Below are 21607 nucleotides of genomic sequence, written 5' to 3' on the forward strand. Positions count from 1 at the left end.
GATTTCTCAAACACTGCCATTCTGACATTCCAATCGTACCATTGGCATGTACATGTTGTATAGAGATCCAACAGAACAATGCAAAATCAAAGTTTTACAATACCATCGTTGTTCCAGATAAACAAAAATACCGGGCGAATAAATATAAATGTATTTGTAAAACAATGCCCAGTGTATATTGCATGCATAAAAATAACTTTAGATCAATATTTAACATCCCTTTTATACATATTAGTGCTTTCCTTGTTGACCACGCACATCTGCATGAAGCAGGTTTAACAGGTTCCTGAATGGTTCTACTCCGGAATAAAAAGGACGCGATGCGTACGCCGTTCTACATACTCAGTACGCCCAAATAATCACGTGATGCTGGTACAAACAAACCCACAAGTGTACTGAACGCGTATGGAAATACACGTACGTCTGTGCGCGTTTGCGCACATGGCTTTGTTTGTACCGTGGTTGATTCGAATTCTGGGTTTGGCCTGAATTCATGATTGAAGATTGAAATTACATCATCCGACTCCAGCTAGACCTTGCATTTATTAGAGTAGTTCAGTGTGAGTGTTGCCAGGAACCCACCTTACCAAAATCATAGTCTCTGCAAATTCCTCTAATGTAGGCATCCACTAGGCATCCCCTCCCATAGTGCATGCATGTAGTTGTGCATGCTATTTTATTAAGATCTAGAAATAAACACTGTAATACTATGACAGAACTCCATGGAGACAGTGCAAGCAGTATTTGCATTGGGGCTTGTGGTATATTCTGCTGCTGTCCCTGACGGACCCAAGTCGCTTGGCTTTTCTGGGCAGAAGTTACTGGCTGTGGGCCATCGCATTCACCCCATGATCTATGCAACAGCCTACACGAGTATATTGCTTCAATTTACTGGTTTGTATTTATATGCCCACAGACTTTGGGCAAGTCTCCCGCTGTCCCAGTATGAGACTCACACTTGTGCCAGAGCAGCGGAATACTATGAAAGCCTGTGTGCAAGTACATGGAGTACAGCCGGCTTGCACCGTCTCACCATGGGGTTCTGTTATTATTACATATGTTACGACAGAAGACAAAAATAATGATGTCAAGGATGACATGTACTGACATCTGAAAGTTTGGAAAAATAAGATGTACTAAGTTCCTATTCTTACAATTAAGATGTGTTATCCACTCTCTTTGATACAAAAATATAGTACTAGTAAGCACTGTTGCAGCTATTGTCTTTAAATTAAAATCTTTTCTTGCAGTAGTAAATCTTGTAGACGACCTTATAACGTAGCATTTCACATACTGTCGCAGATATCCATCTTGGACAGAGCAAAGCACATGTATGAAACCAGAGTATCATAGCGGTAAAGCTACGTTTATAGATGCCTGCAAGAGACAAAGCTTTGAGCATAGTCCCTCCACTAAAAAGGACTCTGCTAAAAGAAACATCAGGATGTAAAAATTGCTTAACTTTCCATATTTGAGGGTACAGAAAATCTATGCCGGACATGTTTTTCCATTGGAGTGTCAAATCTCTTAATCACCGTGGTTACAACATTATCTTAAAATTTGATGAGCTCTTGGTTTGTAGAGTAAATACGCCATATGCACTCATGAAAATCTCTTCAATGTTAGAGTAATGAGGAATTTTTGTACGAATTATCAGTTCTATTTTCCTATTGCAAGATGAGAGTTGAGGAATTGTACAAGGAATAATTTTCCAGAATAAATTATTGAATCTGCCTCAGGCAAATTGCTTAGAGGCTATGTAAAAGTGAGACTGTTTGAGGCAAGTAGTCATAAAGTCAGTGAATGACTCATTGATAGTACTATGACAAAATGGCTACTATCAGAACTCTTACATGCTCTAAGTGATTTGTATGCCAGTCTACAGCATACAAAATCTGTAGACGTATCAACAACAGTCTTAATGAAACCTTCAGCTGCTTTGTGTTTAAGGTAGTAAATGCCTTGAAAGTGAGAGACTTAAACTTTGCCCAAACTTTCCTCTATGAAACTTTCAACCGCTTTCTTACCAAATCACAAAGATCGGGTCATAGTACAAATTTTGGTACTGGAGAAACAAATTACCTAACATTCACCTATATTTGAAATTCAAAATGGCCGCCATCCCTGTGTTAACTCAATGGCGGAAAATAAATCTTGATTTTCACAATACGGAGACGGCAAAATTTTTTCTTACTCCATGACCTTCAAAATAATCCACTACAAATGGTAAACAAGAAAAGTGTTGGAAAAATTTGCAAGTCAGAATATCTGTCCCCAAGGCGCGTTCTACCTTAACATCAGAAGATGACCCAGTGTTCTGTACAAACTGACCTATTAGTGACAGGTGAGTTCTTTGTATTTCCGAAGAAGTAAAGAAAAATAACTTACAAATAACTTACAAGCGTTGTCATCAAATACAGAAGATTTCACTATCCCAATGTATTGATATCACGTTGACTGATGCAAAGTTCAAAAATTCCTTTATTAGCTCAAAGAGTTAAAAAATCCTAAAAGCAAGAGAGCATATGCTTTTTGTTCACATATTCCCATGACAGTCTTTCAAAGAAATAAGTATGTGAGGTAGATAAGTCTGAACTTGGCATTGAAAGAAGATCCTGCGAGTACTGAGTAACTATTCTTCAATGCTAGAGGTCACGGAACCTTGTTCCTGAGAGCCTGTTGCTTCACAGACTTCGTTGGTTATAATTTGCCCGCTCTGCGGGAGACTTTGTGATGAGGTGGGTACCTGTGGGTGCTGTTGTACACCCATCTGCGGTTGGACGGGAGTGGCACCAGGCAACCCGCTGGGTTGTCCCGGTTGAACCTGGGTGGCCGGGCTCTCTGTTTCATGATCGTCGAACGTGATTGGCCGCCTGACCCGGTTTGTCCTTCGTGGGTTATTCATCGTATACTCTCCGCTAGAGCTTGGCTCCATGCTACTGTCAGCTGCCATTTGCACAGTGGTTTGGTACCGCCGTACCACGGTGCCGTTGGCACGCATCGACGACCGCGGCGTCCTTGGTTTCGTCTCGCGAGGTCCTTTGCAGATCTCGCTGTGTCTCTTGAGGTGGTATTTGGTTTGGAAAGCTTTTTCACATTTGTCACACTTGTGTTCCCTGGCACCGGTGTGCGTCAGTAAGTGCTTCTTAAGGTGTTGCAATCTCCAGAAAATCCTACCACATTGATTACACTGCACCTGAACATCAAATCACATATCAAGTCAAATTTCAACGGTGTACAAAAAAGACAGCAAAAATCACCAAAAGCGAATGTCAGACAAAAATCGTAGTCCTAGGTGGGTAGAAAGCTGTTTTCTAACAATAAGAATTAAATAAATATTTTCAAGTGAGTAAAATTCTTAAGAATATAGCCTAGGTCAATATTCACAGGGCAGGTTTTAACCCCTTGATTGTCATTACCAATGTTACACTATAGGTCAATTACAGTATGTCATTAACACGAATGTGACTATGCCGGAATTTTCTGGCACCAAACATATACAGTAATTCATTATGCCCCTTGAAATTTCCAGAATACAACGTAGTTGAGGTTGAGGTAAGGGGACAAGGCCCTCCCTAACACAATGTAAAAATTTGAGAATCTAATTATCTATCCTTTGAGAATCTAATTATCTATCCCTCAGGTACATTCAACCTTTCACCACAATGGTTTGACTCAATCCAATTGTCTTTTATCGTAAAGTTGGACCACTACAATGGGAAAATAGGGGTAAACTGTTCAATTTGACAAAGGAAGCATATTCTTTCAGCCTGAGCAAAGACTTACTTGTTTTTCCTTGGTGTGCATGTACGTATGCTGTCTGACGTCAGAGTGTCTACTGAACATCCTATCACAGTACTGGCATTTCAGTTTCTTTTCTCCAGTGTGTGTCACCATGTGAGATGTCAAATGTGCTTTCTGACGGAACGTTTTATCACACACGGTGCACTTGAACTTCTTCAATCCTGTAGATAGTAACAGTACCATAAGCTTCTTTTACATAAAATAAAAAAAACACACTGACACAAAAAGAACAAATCTGGTAACGTAAAATTGTTTTGTTGTGAGACAGTAATTTTAGATATGCATTAGGAAACAAAGTCATCATTGATGACACAGTCCCCACTTGTTAATGGGTACTTTAATTACAAGTCCTCAGAGAGGATAGAGTACTCTTCATTAATTAGGTCTCTGATAAAAACACTGCGATACAGATGGCGCTCAATGGCCAAGAATGAGTTCCATGGTGATGAAAACATAAAACCAGTGTAGGCCACCATCCTAATTACAAAAGGTCATTAAATGAGTCAATTAGTAATTAATCGACAGAGTGTTGCAAAAAATTTTGCATGCTATCCTAACACTGACAGATTATCACTGGTACCATATTTCATAAAGTTTGATGCAGTATTTACAACAGTATGTGATCAACATCTGTACCAAGTTTCATCAAATTTAACACAGTATTTGTGGATATAACACTCTAATTAGGAAAGTTCATTACATATGCAATTACAAATTAATTAACATGACACTAATAAATGTCTTTTTCACTGTTAAAGCAATGTGAGCTTAACATCTGTACCAAGTTTTATGAAATTTGATGAAGTATTTCTTGACATATCAGCCTAATTATGAAACTTATGTAATTGACATGATACTTCTACATGCCATAAAACAAATTGATGTGCATATGTATGAAATAGGTCAATGTCCTTGTACCAACTTTGAATGATACTGGTTGAAACATGTCTGAGTTATGGCTCTGTACATGATCTTACTTGATCTTACTATCTAAAAAATCAACATGCATATGTACGACATAGGTCAATGTCCTTGTACCAACTTTGAATGAAATCGGTTGAGATGTGCCTGAGTTATGGCTCTGTACATGAAAAAATCGTAAGAAAATGGCCGCATGGCAGCCATATTGGATTGTATCACAAAACAAATGACGTGCATATGTATGTCATATGATGTACTCCTTGTACCAAGTTTGTATTAAATCTCTCTAGGCATCTCTGAGATATCTGCGTAAACGGACGCACGTACACACACACGCACGGACGGACAGACGCACGCATGGACATGACCAAACCTATAAGTAACCCCAGACGGTGTCCGTGGGGACTAAAAAGGTTCAGCTGGGGGTCAGGGGTACTTAAAACACATGCATGACAAACAAAAGTCATTCCATTTAGGGGAGGAGATAAAAGCGCTACTTTAGGGCAATATTGAAATCAAGACCATAGTGTTATTTGTTACAGTTATTCAAATGGTGTCTTTTGAATTATTCCGAAATATGACATACAGTGATAACAAGAGAATTCAGGAAATGGACTTAAAAACAAAAGATTTTTTGGTTTACTTGTCTGAGGGTGCCACGTCAGGAAAATGATAGAAATGCTGTCTTACCTGTGTGGATTGAAGCATGCATTCGTAAGTTGCTTGGATCTGTAAATGTCTTGTCACAATGCTCACACTTGTGAGGTTTGACACCCATATGGACCAGCACATGGACGTTTAGCTTGGCCGATGACGTGAACGCTCTAGAACACATGTGGCACTTCCATTTGCGCACGCTCATGTCGGGATGGGCGTACTTCATGTGTCTGCCGAGTTGATTGAGATCAGCGAACTGTTTCTCACACTGGCTGCATTTGTAGGACTCCTCTGGTTTTTCTGTCACTCCTACAGTAAAAGATACAAAAGATGAACTATGAACAGACACATTGGAAAACAGAAACACCTTTCCTTGTAGGGTCATCCACATTAAATGGCCAGCCGCTGTAACCTTTCTCTATTTTTGTTGTGGATGTCAATTGCAGGTTCTTGCATTACTCCAAAAATCATGTTGAAAGACCAACTAATAGCTTGAGTCTGCCCTATACCAATGCAAGCAATAAACAACACCCAGAGACAGCATACCACGAGATTTTGACTCTCTTTGATTTTCTCTGTATTTGAGCGATCAATACACTGGTATGATATTATTTATACTATTATGTATGTTATATTATCATTTTCTTGAGGTAGAGGTGCATCAAATAGGATGACAGGGTACACTGATCATGAAATCAATGAAAATTACATTATTGAGTTATTATTCTTCAAAGAACTGTTCTCAAAGGATTTCTTATTGATGTCAATGATATTTTACAATGTCCGTAACGTAGAGAAATCAACCTAAAACTGCCACTCAAAAATCAATGTCCCTGCTCACAAGATCCAAAGAAATGTGTCCTGACTTTACCAGATTGATCATAATACAACCAAGACCGAAAGACCCGTTACTTGAGGGCGCTCTCTACGCTTCCCCGTCCTAGGGAGTGTGGAGAGTGCCCTCAGTGGAGAGCGCCCTCAAGAAACGGATCTTTCAGTCTACCGACAACCCACCTATGAGTTTTGCGTAATCTCTGTTGTACCACACTAAGAGTTCCTCCGCTGATTTGATGTCCTGGTTTGTAGTGAAATAGATGCTGCTGCCGTATTGGTGAGCTACAAGGTTCTGTTCGGCGTGGGTTCGTGCGCGCTTCACAAAAATCATCCAGTTGGCCTCATTCTCGTCACGGCCATCAATCTGGTACGTCACTTTGCCATCGCGAAAGATCTAAAATTAAAAGTGGGAGAGCTTATAAATCCTACCGGTACTTTTGTAATTCCTTACCAAAGCTTGAAAAAAATAAAAGTTACGTTTACAATACATTTTTTTCGATGAGTCCACATAAGTTGCCATATGGAGAGCACTTAAATTACAACAATATAATGAGAAAAGTTGTACCTGGAAATGTAAAATTAGTGGTCAAATCAGATGAGATACAGATAGATTTCAGTATGGAAAATTTTCTGAAATATCTGAATTTCGTATTTTAACCCTTTAATTAACACTAAAATTATAATATGACCCCATCGTTTCTGTGATGACCTCTTTGTAGTGCAATGACCTTAAAAAGTTGGAATGACACATTCCACTATAAACAAATAGCTTTCATTTCCCTATAATGAGAAATTGCCTCGATTAAAACTCATACATTGCACTGCAACAATTTCACCCAGATTTTTTCAAAACCAATGAAATTAGACGTTACATATTGAATACTTCAAATACAATAGCAAGAAATACTTACATCCCATATCATTGGTGAGTGAAATGCATTGTCTGTATCTAGTGGTTTGGTAATCTTGCCTTGCAGGGGTCCAAACATAGTTCTGCTGGGAATGGGTTCATGGGTCCATACACCTAACACACCTAGTCACAAAGGAGATATGTATGAATGAATGAATGATTGATGTGATAGCCAGTGACAGAATGATTTCACTATATCAATGAACTTGAATCAACGATCAGGCTTCATAGAAAAGTAGAATTTCAAACACCAGTAAAAAATTTTGGTGATCAGCTTCTAGGTGTATCTCCTGGAAGCAGTGCTTCAAATATGTTTGTGTCTAACAATATTATGTCTCTCGGGGAAGTTATCCGACAAAGTATTTACAACTGTAAATGCAGAATTGATAGATCTTCAAGCGCATTGATTTCTGTCATATGTAATTCAGACTGGAATTGTCACAGTAAGATTTTCCGTCTCTGGAGGAAGCAGTTGTACACAATTTAAGTCTTTCTTTTGCAAGTGTTTCTCATTCTCTCTGTTTCTTCTTTCTGTGTTTTTTCTTTGTTTCTGATCATTTCAGTTTAATTTTTCTTTTGTTTGTGTAATGCTGATATGGACATATTGTCTGAAATAAACTTTAATAATAATAATAATAATAATAATAATAATAATAATATAATCCAAAAATAAATCTGTAACAACAGAGATTTTATCTTTATTTTGGAACAGAGTAGGTTAACGCAGTTAATTATATGAACAAAAGTTTTTCCGTTTCATTTTTCAGATCCAAATCATCTCATCACCAAATCATGTTCTTTTTGAAATTATAGTACGACTGCAAAGTGGTCATATAATTTATGCACAAAATGAGATTCAGTTTAAGAAAAGGAAACAAAAATTTGAATAACTGAGATTTTCTAGTGACAAATTTTATGATACCTTTCAGAAATATAATACATCCTGGCTCACTAGTGTGAAGCAAGACAGTTTTAGATGATAGTTATATCAACATAGAGTTCAAAGGTCTTACAGCAAAGTAAAAAAACATCGCAATTATACGGTGTCGCTCAAATTTGATCAGAATTGGTACATACCAGTATGGGTTAACAAAAATCAACAATAAATGTTGTTTCTATCTGTTCAGCGCAGGAAAATTCTACGTTGATGTTATGACAATGATTTCTGCACAGTACAACCAGAAAAACAACAAGAAATATTTAAACCAGAAAAACAAGAATGACAAAAGTAATTAAGGTCTGAAATTTTAGGTACTGGAGGTCAACTTTAGCAACATGCATAGCTGAAAGGCAGCTAGCCCCTCTTAGTTTGACCATAGACGGTCTTCCTCCCCTCTACTGACGGTCTTCCTCCCCTCTACTGTCTATGGTTTGAGCAGGTCTGTTAATATGTAACAGTTCATAAACAATGACAGGAAATGACTCAAGATAGTGGAGTTTGCCTGTTTCTTACTGGCATGTAACTCCTGCACACATGCAGAATTTCCCTTTTTCTTACCTCATTTGCACATTTTTGACACCGACGTGTTCATTTGAACAAATTCACATCTCAACCCCTACATCTACCTGTACACCAAATACTGAGATGGTAGCTTTGGCGGTATGGGAGCCTTTGTGTGTGACGGACATACATCCGCACATACCCACAAATATACAGACATACAGTCATCATATAAGCTCTTTTCGGTATTTATATATAAAACCAAATATGAGCTAAAACGAAAGTGTTACACACTGGATGTTGAGATTGAAGGTTTTGTTACATTGTATATTTTGTTTTTTTACCTGGTGTGTGACTTGATATTTTGGAAGGGTTAAGTCTCAGCTGTTTGGGTAAACTCATCCTTGCTTTGCTCTCAATAGGAGTGTCTTCAATAATGTTGAGTGGTCCGTGGCTTGGACAATCCCCTGGGTGAGTCGTCTGGCAGTCCACACACCCTATACAGTGTCCAAATGAAAAGATACACACAACATAAATACTTGGTATTTTTCCTGGTGTGTATCTCATATTAATCAGCAAAAATTCACGAGTTCTAGACTTACGAAATGTCAAAAGTAAACCATCTTGTAAAAGTGATTGCTTCGACAAAAGGTAAATATGCCAAAAATGTTGAGTTTTTTATATCGATAATGTAATTTCTTTCACAAGCAGTTGGAGAAAATGGACAAACTTGACCTTCAAACATTGAACCTTGAATTCCCACTTCCCTTTTCCACCCACCCTATTGAAAGCTGCATGTACCAATTTATTTTGTTCTGTTGTAGTTTTTGAAACTTTATTGTATTTATATATCAAGATCTCAAAGGGGATTTGATTTCAATAAAGGTTTTACAAACTTACCAAAGTTGGGGGATGAGGGAGAAGGGTTGAGGGTAAAAGACGCATTTGTATAACATGGTGAAATAGACAGATTACACAATAAATATCATCATTTTTGCACCAAACAGTCAAGTTCAATACCATGTGATACTTAATGCAGTCTAAGGTAAAAACAGTATTCAGTCAAGCACTTATTATATCACAAGGGGGCTATGTCTGTTGGTTCTTAGAAAGTTTGGATATTTTTTGTATTTAGTTTAGCTTACACAGCTCTGTGATAATTTGATCCACTATAATTTCATCCGTTGTCTCTGTCTCCTTGGAAACAGACAGTATAACCACCCTCCCATCTTCCTGCTGATCAGTGCTGGCAGTCGTCACGGTAGCCGTGTCAGTGGTAGGTGTCGACGTCACTATCTGGTTCGCGTGCTGCTGCAGGTCGCTTGTTTCCTCCACTGCCCTGTTTGTGTGGTGTTGGATGTTGCTCGGTTCCTCCACTCTGGTAACTTGTATAGGCTGTGATTGGCCGTTGGGCATTTTGATGTTGACGTTGATGCTGTTTACGTTGATGCTGATTGGTTGTCCTGACTGGTGTGGTGAGGTACCGTGCCTGTCTAAAGAACCACTGGAGATAAACAGAGCAAAGCAATGTTACAGAGACAAAAATTGCTCTCCTTTTTCATAATTTTTGTGTGGACCTGTTGAATCGGAATCAGGGGTACACAGGTCAAACTAACCCTTTGAGGGCTGTAATGCTTCCCACAAAAATTTTAGTGCAACATTTTACCAATTTTTATGAATTTTTCTGTAATATTTTTGATAATTTTGGATCAAATGGACATCACATTTCATTGGCAACAGATTCTAATCAAAATTTTGGCAAAAATTTGAAAAAATTTGACTTGGATTTATTTCATAAAGGCGACAAAAATTGACTTTGGTCTGAAAGGTTTAAGATGTGAAAAACACAGGTTTCCATATTTCACTGAAGAACAAAAATTCCACATTGGCACTCAATGCAAAATATATGTTACAGAAAATATTACTGTATTGTGGTCTTGGGAAACTAGTTTACTTCAACTGAACTTCAGAAAATGTGGCAAGTTGCAATCAGTAACTACACAACAAACATTCTAGTTTATCCATGTATTTGACAACATGTTTAACTTTTCTAGATAGCAAAATTTTTGGTGTCTGATCACATTTTTGAGGATATAACTTCAAACTGAGACACAATTTTTTTATTTGATAGCTTTACCTGGCATTGTGGTCAACTATGTTGGTGGGCTGTGTTGCCATGGTAACCGGGACTGGAGGATGATGGGACTGCAGTACTGGCACTGAGGATGTATTGACGATTATTGGCTGTCCAGTCGTGACATTGGTGGATGCAGTACTGGTGTCTGAGCTGACGCTGATTGTTGACGATATCGGCATGGTAAAAGTCTGGCTCCGGTCAGATATAAATGGCAGTGTAATATTGCTAATATTACCTACAGGGTTAAACAATATATGAGATGTCACATAACCATGCAATGCTTTGAGATGCTTCACTGACAATATTAAACTGCTAATGTCTACTTTCAGTCTGGCACAAATGGTTTTAAATACAATGAAAATTTATTCTGATGCGCTGAAGCAATAGTCCCAGTATTAATCTTTTTGCCCTTTTTTCAAAAGATGATTTGAAAGAAGATGCAACTTATCATGTGTAAAAGTGCTTACTCAAGAGTGACTGCAGAACATTGAAGATATAGATTTCAACAACTAAATAAATTTTCGAGTCGCAACTCAAATATGGTCGCCACATAACATAAGCATGAGAATTTAATCAAGAAAAATTCAGCACCAAGGATTGGAATGCTGATATTTTCAGATTCAATATGTCTTGATAGACATCTTTCTCAAAATTGAATGGTAATTTTCAGTAAGTAATTCAAAAAGATACAGCTAATGGGGCTTTTATTTAAAAGTAATAACTATTAAGCTGAAAGGAGAAATATTTTGATTTAGAAATATTGTTTACTGAAAATGTATCATCTGTCTGGTCAGAAAACATTCGGAAAGCATCGAGAAGTTTTTAACTGCAGAGTGTTATTTAAATTCAAACTGAGCAATAGGTCAAAGTCAATAATACAATAATATTTTCCATGCTTACAGCTTATTATGAATGCAAGTCCTAACATTTGATAATCCACTCCACAGACTATGTATGCACTGGTGCATAATTATTCACACTGCTCTAGACCAAGTGTCTCTATAGAGCTTTCTGTATATTGCTGAAGTAAAGTGTAACACATACAGCTCCATACTATATCTACTGATGTTATGGTAGAATGCACCTCGGTGACAGATAAACTTCTCTGATCTACACCTTGTGAGGTCATTTTGAAGCTAGTGGATTAAGAAAGATTATCACTGTCTTAGTTTTTGAAGATCAAAATTTATTTTTTCTCTGTAGAGTTAACACAGGGATGGCAGCCATTTAAAAATTTCAAATATCGGCAAATGATAGGTTATTTGTTTCTCTGGTACAAAAGTTTGCAGAGTGGCCAGAGATTTCTTATTTTTGATTTGGCATGAGAATAATTGAAAGTTTCATTGAGAAAAGTTTGAGCAAAAGTTTAAGTCTTTCACTTTCGAACCACATATCTACCTTAATGGACTATAATGAAGTATGCATTTATATAGTACAGTTCTAAAGTATATGTATTGATTTTACAGGATGTCTCTGAAGAACTGCCTCACAAAACACAAGACCAATTTCACCATACTTACTTAAATGTCTGAGGGCGCTAGAATCCAGTGACTGGAATCCTCTACCGTCTGACGACACAGGAAAGTTTCTGTCACCAGTGGATAGGTTCAAGAGGGCTCTCTCCGGAACAATCAACGGAACAGATCCTGGAATGGTGGAGACTGTACCTGCCATTCCTGGAATTGCCACCGGCATGGTGACTGGCAAAGATGGTGTTTGTAGTTGATGCTGCTTGATGGGAAAAAAGAAAACGAAGACCTTTTATTGCGAAATATATAAATAAGTATTATCTCAGTATGCATAGCTGAAGGTGTTCACTTATCAAAGCGTTTATAGTGTTGAATTACAGTGTTATTGTTTACACTTGAATTCTAGTCCAGACCAGAATTCACTTGTCAACAATAACAATGCATTCTAAACATGTACAGGCTGAGTTGACAACAGTGTTTATGTGAAAGGCCTGTGTCAGGCGTCAGATTTTCTTGCAAGGAAATTTACTTACTAGATTACAATTTCAATGAAAAACAAAAGGCTATGACACCTGCATAATCATCTTATAGATTAGAACAAACTTGATCCCAGGGATCAAGTCCATTGCCTTTCAGCCTAGTGCTCCAGTAAATGTTACCAGGGTCCCCTTCTCATGTTAAGGGGTTCCCATTGACCTTTAACCCTTTCACCACCATGGTTTGGCCAATACCTGTTGTTATCAATGGTGATTGTGGACCTGTTCACAGGGAACTCGGGGTGAACAAGTTAAGTCAGACAAATCACAGACAGTAGTAAAGGGGCCTCCCTCTATTGTCTATGGTAAAATCAGTGTTTATTTATGACTTGGGTCTGATACTTTCAATGGCAATATGAACAAAGGTCAGAACTCCAATCTTACCTGTGATGGCAGCACTTCACTTCTGTCATGGTGCTGTCTTTGTGACAGAGGAGGTGGTGGTGGTGGAGGTGGTGGCGGTGGTGCCGATGAAACAACATTATTGACACTGTTTACAGCGTTTGTCAAATGATCAATGTTGATGGTTGTAAGTGATTCATTCATCTTGTCTCTCCCAATTTGGACCGAAAAGTAACCTGCATAAAAATGTAAGAATACAATTTTTTGTTAATCACATACAGCTGACAAAATTAAAATGAATGCTTGAATTAAGTTAGTTTCAGCATTCATGTTGAAAATGAAAGTTTAAAACTTTTGCTCAAACTTTCCTTACGAAAGCTTTTAACAATTCTCTTTCATAATCAAGAATAAGGAGACAGCTTGGAAATTTTGATATTACAGAAACAGATTACTTAAATTTATCAATATTGAAATTCAAAATGGGCACAATACACAGTTTTTTACACAATATCAGTAAACTTTCAGTAATTTGTTTTCAGTGATGCCAAAAATTGTGTAGTGACCCATGATTTTAATCTTGATTATAAAATTGAAGAAAACAGTTTGAGGTTTCCTTAACTAAACTGTAAACTTTCAGTTCTTAGGCACAACTACCTCAATATCAAATATCTGAATGCTGTTTTTTCAAGTTTGAACCCAAGTTGCAGCTCAAAGCTTAAGTCTGTCCTTTTGGCTTCAATCAGGATGTTGGACTTACATACACTAACAGGGATGTAAGGGTGATAGGATTGCACACTGTGTGTGGGTACAAAATGGGAACTTCAACCTTTTCATCACTATGGTTTAGCCCAAACCCATTGTTATCACTGGTGAGTTTGAACATGTTTACTGGGATTGGGGGGTGGGGGTGGGGGGGGGTAAACAGGTTAAGTATTATGATACCAACGCATCTTTTTGTCAGGGATATTATCTAATCATATAGAATTCAAAATACCAAAATACACAATTTAAAACATTTACAGAACCATACATCTTTTAAACGCTGTTTTTACGCATTCTCTTGTCATTTCCACCTCAGAAAATGTATTTCACATCTTGTACAGCTAAGACTTGTTCATCAACAGTGAGTGTCAACCTGATTTCAACGCATACAGTGACTGAAGGAACACATGACCTAATTTGACAATAAGTAGACACAGATGGTGCTCAGATCACACCATTGGCCTTTGAGAATATTTTTCTTGCATCTTTCAACTGTCCTGCAGGTAAAACCAATAATACCTTGGGATGTGAATGGTCAAATCCTGAAAAAGATTTAGTCTGTAACAAAGCTTATCATAGTGAACACATGATGGTCAATCTTTCACTTTGAGAACACACACCTAATAATGCGAATGACATAGTCTACATTACAGGTCCCTTCTGTTGTATGCATTAACTAAGCAATAATGTACCCCCTCACGGCCCAAAATGGATGAAAGCAGACTTTGCATGACATAATGTTCTTGGCCAAGCTGAGTACATTATTGAGAGCAAAGTTTGCTTGAGTCCATTATGGGCTGCCAGGGTATACATTATTGCTATTATTTTATAGTTTTGGCAATGCCAGTGAATTTGTAGACATAGAAAACATCTTGGGCCACAATGCTTGATAATCAGATACATCATCAGTAATAATCTGAGGGTATGATGTCACAAAATTCACTGTTATTGACAAAGCTATAATACAATTCTGTAAACTTCACTATCGTTGTGCCAAATTGAACTAGTTTCATTGTTCTTGATGGAATTTATTGTCTTTACACTGACCTGTGGTTCTTATCATCAATTCTAGACAAGTCACACACAATCTTCACACAATGCTGCCAGGCTACGTGCTGAGAATACTTCCGACCCAAATCCCCTTTATATCACTAAACTCTTACCTATTTCACAGGGTTCCAAATAACAAGACTGTAACCTTTGACCTTCTGGGAATGTGACTACTACAAAAGACAAAATAAGCCGCAAAAAAACCCGCAATATTCTCACAAGAACATTTAGAAGTGTTCAGCTTCACAGAGTGGAAAACGTGATAGAATTTTAATCACACTATCGAAACCAACACACAAGAACAAGTGAGCTATACGTATTAGGTGTGAATTGGGACGACAAAGATAGAACTGTCCTTTTCTATATTTAGTCACACACTGACTACCCCACTTTTCTGAATCTAGGTATTGGTATGGCCCTTCCACACGACACAATGGCGCTCTGAGGCTGAACCATAGTTGCGACAGGGAGGGACAGGTAGTTGTAAGAGTCTCGTTACATGCTGGATCAGGTTGAACTAGGAAGGGCTAATGGTGTTCTATTGAAGATTTGAGTTAAGTTTCCACTAATCTGCAATCCTGCAAAACCAAATTTGCTAGTACATGGCCATACGACGAGTTTCACTACAACAAGCAGCATATATCTGTTGACTTTGTCGCCTCCATCGTTCACGTTGAGGAGAACATTTGAATTTGACATTAACGCATGAATTCTGGCAGAATTACAGTATTATGGTTCTGAATAACTTTCATTTGTGTAAGACTGACTACTCTAAGATAGAAACCAACGGTCGCGATATTGATGCAGGCACGCTCGCAGTCATTTTCTTCAGACGACTTTGCGTTTCCGGTCATTACAACAAGGCCAGCCAGGGACGGTTCAAACTAGCTCGGTAACCAGAATCCGTGTAAACTACCTGTATATCTTGTAAACGAAAGAAAATTTGTTTCTTACTTACTTTCTATGACAGAGCAACTTGTCTAGGGTCTCTACAGTGTAAAGGTTTGACCATGGACGGTCAATTCGGCGTTAATGTCGTAAAACTCGAACAACAACAAACCCAACGTCACTCGGTGGCTGCCATATTGCAAAATGATGCAAACTGTGAACAGCGCCGCCACCAGGAACATTCCATTTCATGAAAGGTAGGAAAACTTTTTCCAACGTAGCAATTTGATCATAAAAATGTCAAAAATAATTAACATGATCAATATCGTAATATAAAAAAAACATTCAAAATACAGTTTCATCGTATTTGGGCAGTCATATTTTGTAGTTCACCAGGTTAACGAGGGTATACTTATCTTTAGCCTAAGTTTCAAATCTACTTTCTACGGTAAATTTAAAATTTAAAGCAAATTTAACCTCGTGAAACGTTCTATGATTCATTCGACAATATCGGTAACTAGGGGCCACAGCTAGAAATCTAAGTTAACCTTATGCAAGTAGATTGTGAAGGCAAAACCTTCGGTATCTCTTGTGTAGATAAGCTTGATCATACATAAAGTGTTCTGTCAGGCATAACTTAATTTTTCATGTTCACAACATTTTTTTTCATCATGCACCACTTTGACACTGTTATTTTCGTTGTCTTTAATTGTCTTTTCCCTCAAAATAAAAACCGTTAACATTAAATTGCATCTTATGTTGCGTTTGTTTTCCACTGACAACAGATAAACCGTCCACACATCAGTAGGCCTACGAAAAGTCTTGTATGTCAATGCAGTTGCAATACATACATACATACATACATACATACATACATACATACATACATACATACATACATACATACATACATACATACATACATACATACATACATACATAAAAACATACATTAATGAAGTGTATACAAAATTGATAAACCATAATAAATTGCATTGGTTAGCACATATTATTGCAATGGTACAAAAAAGGCGTTGAAAAATATAGCATAGCGCCCCCGTGAGGCCACTTGACAGTATATGATCGATACTTTCATAGTGTGGTATATCACTTGTCTTCACTCGTTCTGTGTTCGTTGGGACCAATTTTGCGGAGTTGTACTGTTGTACGTTTCGCTTTCAATATCGACAAATCGTTGAAACATATCGAAATGTTGTTTATATTTCCACTTCCACTCCCGCCAAAAAATATTTGAAGGTCATCTGAATGTTTCTAATATTTGAGAAAACAAATACCTGGTTTTCTTGGTCAGTAAGCCATGACATTGTCATATATTTGAAATTCGCGAGAAGAGGAACTTTACAAGAATCGTGTCCTGAGAGTAAATGACAATACTCCAACTTAGTCAACTTATTGTCTTGTAAATTGTTGCCATGGTTTTAAGAAGGTGCAGGAAACCATATATTTCTACATATTCGTGACCAGTAAGTCGACGGGAAGTAAAAAATTTTCCAAAATAATTTTTCCTGTCTACACATTTCTAGCTACAACAAATATAAAATATAGGGAGAAAATGGCACTATTTTCATGTTTGCTTATCTTTGTAACACATGCTTTGTGAAAGGAAACCACATCAGTATTTCCCCTCTGTCAAGGACATCAACAGGTTGCAGTGAGCCTGTCCGACTCAGACACTACATTCAAAATACATTGTGCATGACGTCGACCATCCGTTTTGAATTTAAGTTTACCCTCAAGATCTCATCAATAGTGTTGAAACGTTCTCTGTTCAAGTGCTGATGATCATCTCCATAACAACGAGACACAGTTCCACTTGTAAGTGTCACTTGAAATAACCTTGACTATCACCGTAAGTGGCGCCATTGCAATGGCGGACCATGAACGGTCTATCATTCGCGTTACACATCGTTATGGGGTCTTTACTTTGAAGACGTTCATGTACAAGAAAAGCCGCTGTATGTATGTATGTATGTATGTATGTATGTATGTATGTATGTATGTATGTATGTATGTATGTATGTATGTATGTATGTATGTTTTGTATGTATGTACGTATGTATGTATGTATGTATGTATGTATGTATGTATGTATGTATGTATGTATGTATGTATGTATGTATGTATGTATGTATGTATGTATGTGTCATAGATGGAACGGCTTTTTGAAGTCGTACATTCATTTACCTATTCAAGTACATATATGCTATCTGCCTATTCACTCTCGCTCCCTCTTCCTCCCCCACCCCACTCACTCTTCCTCACACACTCACCCTCTCTCTCTCTCTCTCTCTCTCTCCTCTCTCTCTCTCTCTCTCTCCCTCTCTCTCTCTCTCTCTCTCTCTCTCTCTCTCTCTCTCTCTCTCTCAATAAGCAAATAAAATTTCCTTTCATATCCCTCGCTAAACTTTAGAATGCCAGAAAGTGTAAACTATTATGCGATTGTATGACAAAACGAACAGTAGCTCTACTCTGTGATGCCATCTACTTCCGCAGAATACTATATATAGCAATGATTTACTTTCAGTTTATATAACACTGCTTGTCCTTATCAACAATTCATTTTTATCAGAAGGTACAACATGCTCCTGCCAAACGGCTGCACAAATTACCAGAGGGAATATGCAAATTAGAGTATACGCTTTCCAATGTTGAAGGATTGTGAAAGCGCTCATGAATATTCTATCATCGGTGACAATGCAATCGCTGAACCACCACAGCCATAGTGTAATAAGGCACGCTTTCACCCATCGCGTCGTCGGCAGCCATCAACGCTTTCTGCGTTCCAGACAAAACGTGCTAAACTGTCCGGTTTGAAGGAAATCACACCAGAAACGGAATTTACTCAGGTTGTTCTGGGCGACCCAGGATCGCTATGTGATGCAGGCAGAACGATAAATGAGCGCAGTTGTAGTTCTTAGGTGCAGCATATAGCATATAGTGCACGTAGCCGCCTATTGTTGGGTTGTTTACAGGTAAGTCTCGCTGTTTATTGGTCCATCTCTAGAGTTTAAAATGCGCCCTTTGGATCAGGGTCTGTCGCATGCAAGCCTGGCTGGCCGCTTGTCACAAGAAACTGCGCTCGCGACATACGTAACGCCGTCCCATCCTTCAGTGATGGCGACGTTTGGCGGATCGCGTCACTGCGGGTGATATACGCATATCGGCGCAATTCACTTTCTCTCGGCCCATTACCAATACGTTATCGACTACGTCACACTCCAGTTAAAATCCACTCTGTGCGGTTGTTGATACAAAACTGATCATCTCTCCATAGGCTGGCGTAGGCAGTCTTCTTGAAACTGTTTACATTTTGAAAAATGTCTAATATAATTTAATAGGGACGAGTCCATATTGCATTATTATACAAATATAAGTCTAGATGGTACAATGCGCACCATAGGTTTAAAAAGGTAACATCCATTGATGGCGATAGATTGTGACAATAGTACTATATTTAGAAAACTACTCCAGGCCAGCTGTTAGTTTAAGTGCTTTTGTTCAATTCAATTTTTCCTCCGAGAGACTTGTACGGTGGCCTTGAATTTGATGGTGGTTGGAAGGAGGGTGGCTGCATAGTAAAATAAGGGGCTTCCTTCGAAATTCGCCTCTGAGGTAGGCTCCCTATTGTCCCGGATAATGGCTTCGTGTACATGTCAAAGCGGCTTTAGAAAATGGAGATGCGTTCATTGGGGTCGCTATTATGCCACGCTACACCGTTTATGGTTTTTTTCTCGCTGTGCAGGGGTCATTTCGGGATTTCGGGATCATAATGGTTGATATTGAGGAAAAGTGAAAAGTAAAGACTGTAACTTTAAAGAGAAGACTCGTTCATGCCCCTTTTTGTGTCTGAGGATAGCGAGGGGCACTCAGTCGTTTATAAAACCAAGCGCCGCCGTAGAAATTTGTTTGAGCATGGAAAGTATTTTGTGCCCCGCTCGTTATCCGCACTCTATACTTGCGTAAGTCTACTGTTCACTTTTCAGCTTGTAACATAAAAGGTTGTGAGCTCTTTCAATAAAATGCAGTGTCCTGTTTTTTAAAACGCGGCTTTCAGACGCTTTCTGGAAGCTTCGTGTCATGCTAACTGACATTGTAACCTAACTTTCAAAACGCGAAACAATATACCGCGATGCACAGTGACAACCACCATGTTCTTGTATCCGTCCAGTGGACATACAGTGTCCTGATCACCGATTCTTAATGTCACTATCATTTTTAATGTCGAGTGTCAAAAATTCATGACAAGATTAATTAATTATTCCGGGTCTCAGTGTTCAGATCCAGTGAAGCGCGACCAACGACCCACGGTGGACAACGCCCCTTTAGAGTCATCGCTTATGACCAATTGCATTCCACAGCGATATTTGTATGTCGCTCCATTGTATCATCACCCACATTATTGTATATTGTGTATAACTCGTCCGAGATATCGAATTGTCACTTTTCCAGCGTTACCGGAAGTGCTTTTCCATATCATTGTGCCCAGCTTTGTAGGCCAACTTAATAGACACAGTTGTATTGCATGTATATGGTAATCGTTTTGTCGCAATGGTGTTCAGCTAATTTCCCTGTCAATTATCCGACATTTCAATCAGGCAAACTCGTTTAAAGCGACATGCCTTGTTCAATCCCCCTTCGCAAACGGCTGCACTTCGACCTCATTTTCAAATTGAAATTTCGAAATATGCTTATGACAAGGTGGCAAGTGACTAGAAATCGCAGACGTGGAATTTCTTCGGATGTAAAAAGCGCCGTCGACAAATGTAATGCGATAAGTTTGTGACGGTGTTTTAAGTCAGCGGTGGGGGTTATTGTTATGCGTGTGACCCATATTCAACAGTTGTCATAACAATTGACGGAAAGAGCGTTGGGTTTTTTTGAAAAGCTTGACGGATAAGACGGCAATTTGTAACGAAGGGGAGATATCTCGGGACGTTGGAACAAACAAGCGGTTCTATATTGAGTACTTTGTGTCATGCGTAACGTACCACTCTTAAGTGGCGACAGCCATTGTGTGCTTAGGAAGCTGTTCTGGTGATCGGGTGATATGCTAATCAACCCAGTTTTGCCCTTAAGACACCACATGAAGAATACCTTTTTCAACTGTTGTGCAATAGCTTGCTAGAAAATGCACAATGTGAAGGACACCGTAATTAGGGTCTCATTTGCGACAATGTAACGCCGCCGCCATTTTGTCAACGGCAAATCTTCTAGGCGAACTTTTCAGTTTTTGAATACAGATGATACGCTAGTGATACTGGCAGTTGTATTTATGTGTAAAGCTCTTAACCAATCTTTGAATCAGTTTAGAGTTACTTTCTTTGATACCTTTATCGATTACCGTGTGTTCACTTTCAAAGATCATGACCTAAAAAGACCATGGTCTAAGATTTCACGATTGGGAAGATAAAAAAGTGCCTCAATTTTGGAATGTGTAGGTCAGTTCCATTATGGAAAATGGCCACAATAGGAATTCAACAGTTGGCGATTCCACTACTTTAATTCACCTCAGGCCTTGGGGAATTTCACCTCTTTTGTGAGCGGCGTTGCGTGCCTGATGCACTCACTTTGCGGGTACAAACATTGTTTGAATTCCTCAAGCCGATCACGTGGTGTGTATTGTCCTCGTCCCCGACGCCAAATCGCTGGAGCGATAACTACAGAATTTGGCTTGTATGACTCATAAATTGAAAACTCAGGTTGGTGTTCAGGTATGTCATCCTCGTTACATCACTGCACCGAGCACCTTATTGACGTTGGCGGAATATATATATATATATATATATATATATATATATATATATATATATATATAATATATATATATATATATAT

The 21607-nt window shown here is 38.4% G+C and overlaps 2 protein-coding genes across 2 annotated transcripts in view; one reads left to right on the forward strand and one right to left on the reverse strand.

Annotated features, from left to right (window-relative positions):
- Positions 1–88: 88 nt before the first annotated feature.
- Positions 89–15960, reverse strand: LOC139118053 (PR domain zinc finger protein 4-like). Its single transcript, XM_070681352.1, has 12 exons — positions 15822–15960; positions 13094–13287; positions 12225–12432; positions 10705–10939; positions 9713–10071; positions 8912–9064; positions 7128–7249; positions 6397–6610; positions 5416–5691; positions 3787–3965; positions 486–3196; positions 89–286 (listed from the first exon to the last, which is right to left on the reverse strand). The coding sequence occupies exons 2-11, from the start codon at positions 13253–13255 to the stop codon at positions 2633–2635; spliced, it is 2472 nt and encodes an 823-aa protein (XP_070537453.1). The 5' UTR covers positions 13256–13287; positions 15822–15960; the 3' UTR covers positions 89–286; positions 486–2632.
- Positions 15961–18266: 2306 nt separating this feature from the next.
- Positions 18267–21607, forward strand: part of LOC139118075 (hepatic sodium/bile acid cotransporter-like) — a 32634-nt gene continuing 29293 nt past the window's right edge. The window contains exon 1 of the mRNA XM_070681373.1: positions 18267–18744. The gene's annotated coding sequence lies outside the window, so the exon portion shown is untranslated. The remainder of the gene's footprint in view (positions 18745–21607) is intronic.

Source organism: Ptychodera flava, chromosome 2 (genome assembly GCF_041260155.1).
Source record: "Ptychodera flava strain L36383 chromosome 2, AS_Pfla_20210202, whole genome shotgun sequence".
NCBI lineage: Eukaryota > Metazoa > Hemichordata > Enteropneusta > Ptychoderidae > Ptychodera > Ptychodera flava.

What these genes read in the sequence shown, in the direction of transcription:
- LOC139118053 (XM_070681352.1), bottom strand. Translation starts at nt 13,255, where the DNA reads ATGAATGAATCACTTACAACCATCAACATTGATCATTTGACAAACGCT. An exon ending in ATAGTTGACCACAATGCCAG is followed by an intron (nt 10,072 to 10,704) that starts GTAAAGCTATCA and finishes GTTTATCTCCAG; the next exon opens with TGGTTCTTTAGACAGGCACG. An exon ending in TGCACACCAAGGAAAAACAA is followed by an intron (nt 3,197 to 3,786) that starts GTAAGTCTTTGC and finishes TTTGATGTTCAG; the next exon opens with GTGCAGTGTAATCAATGTGG.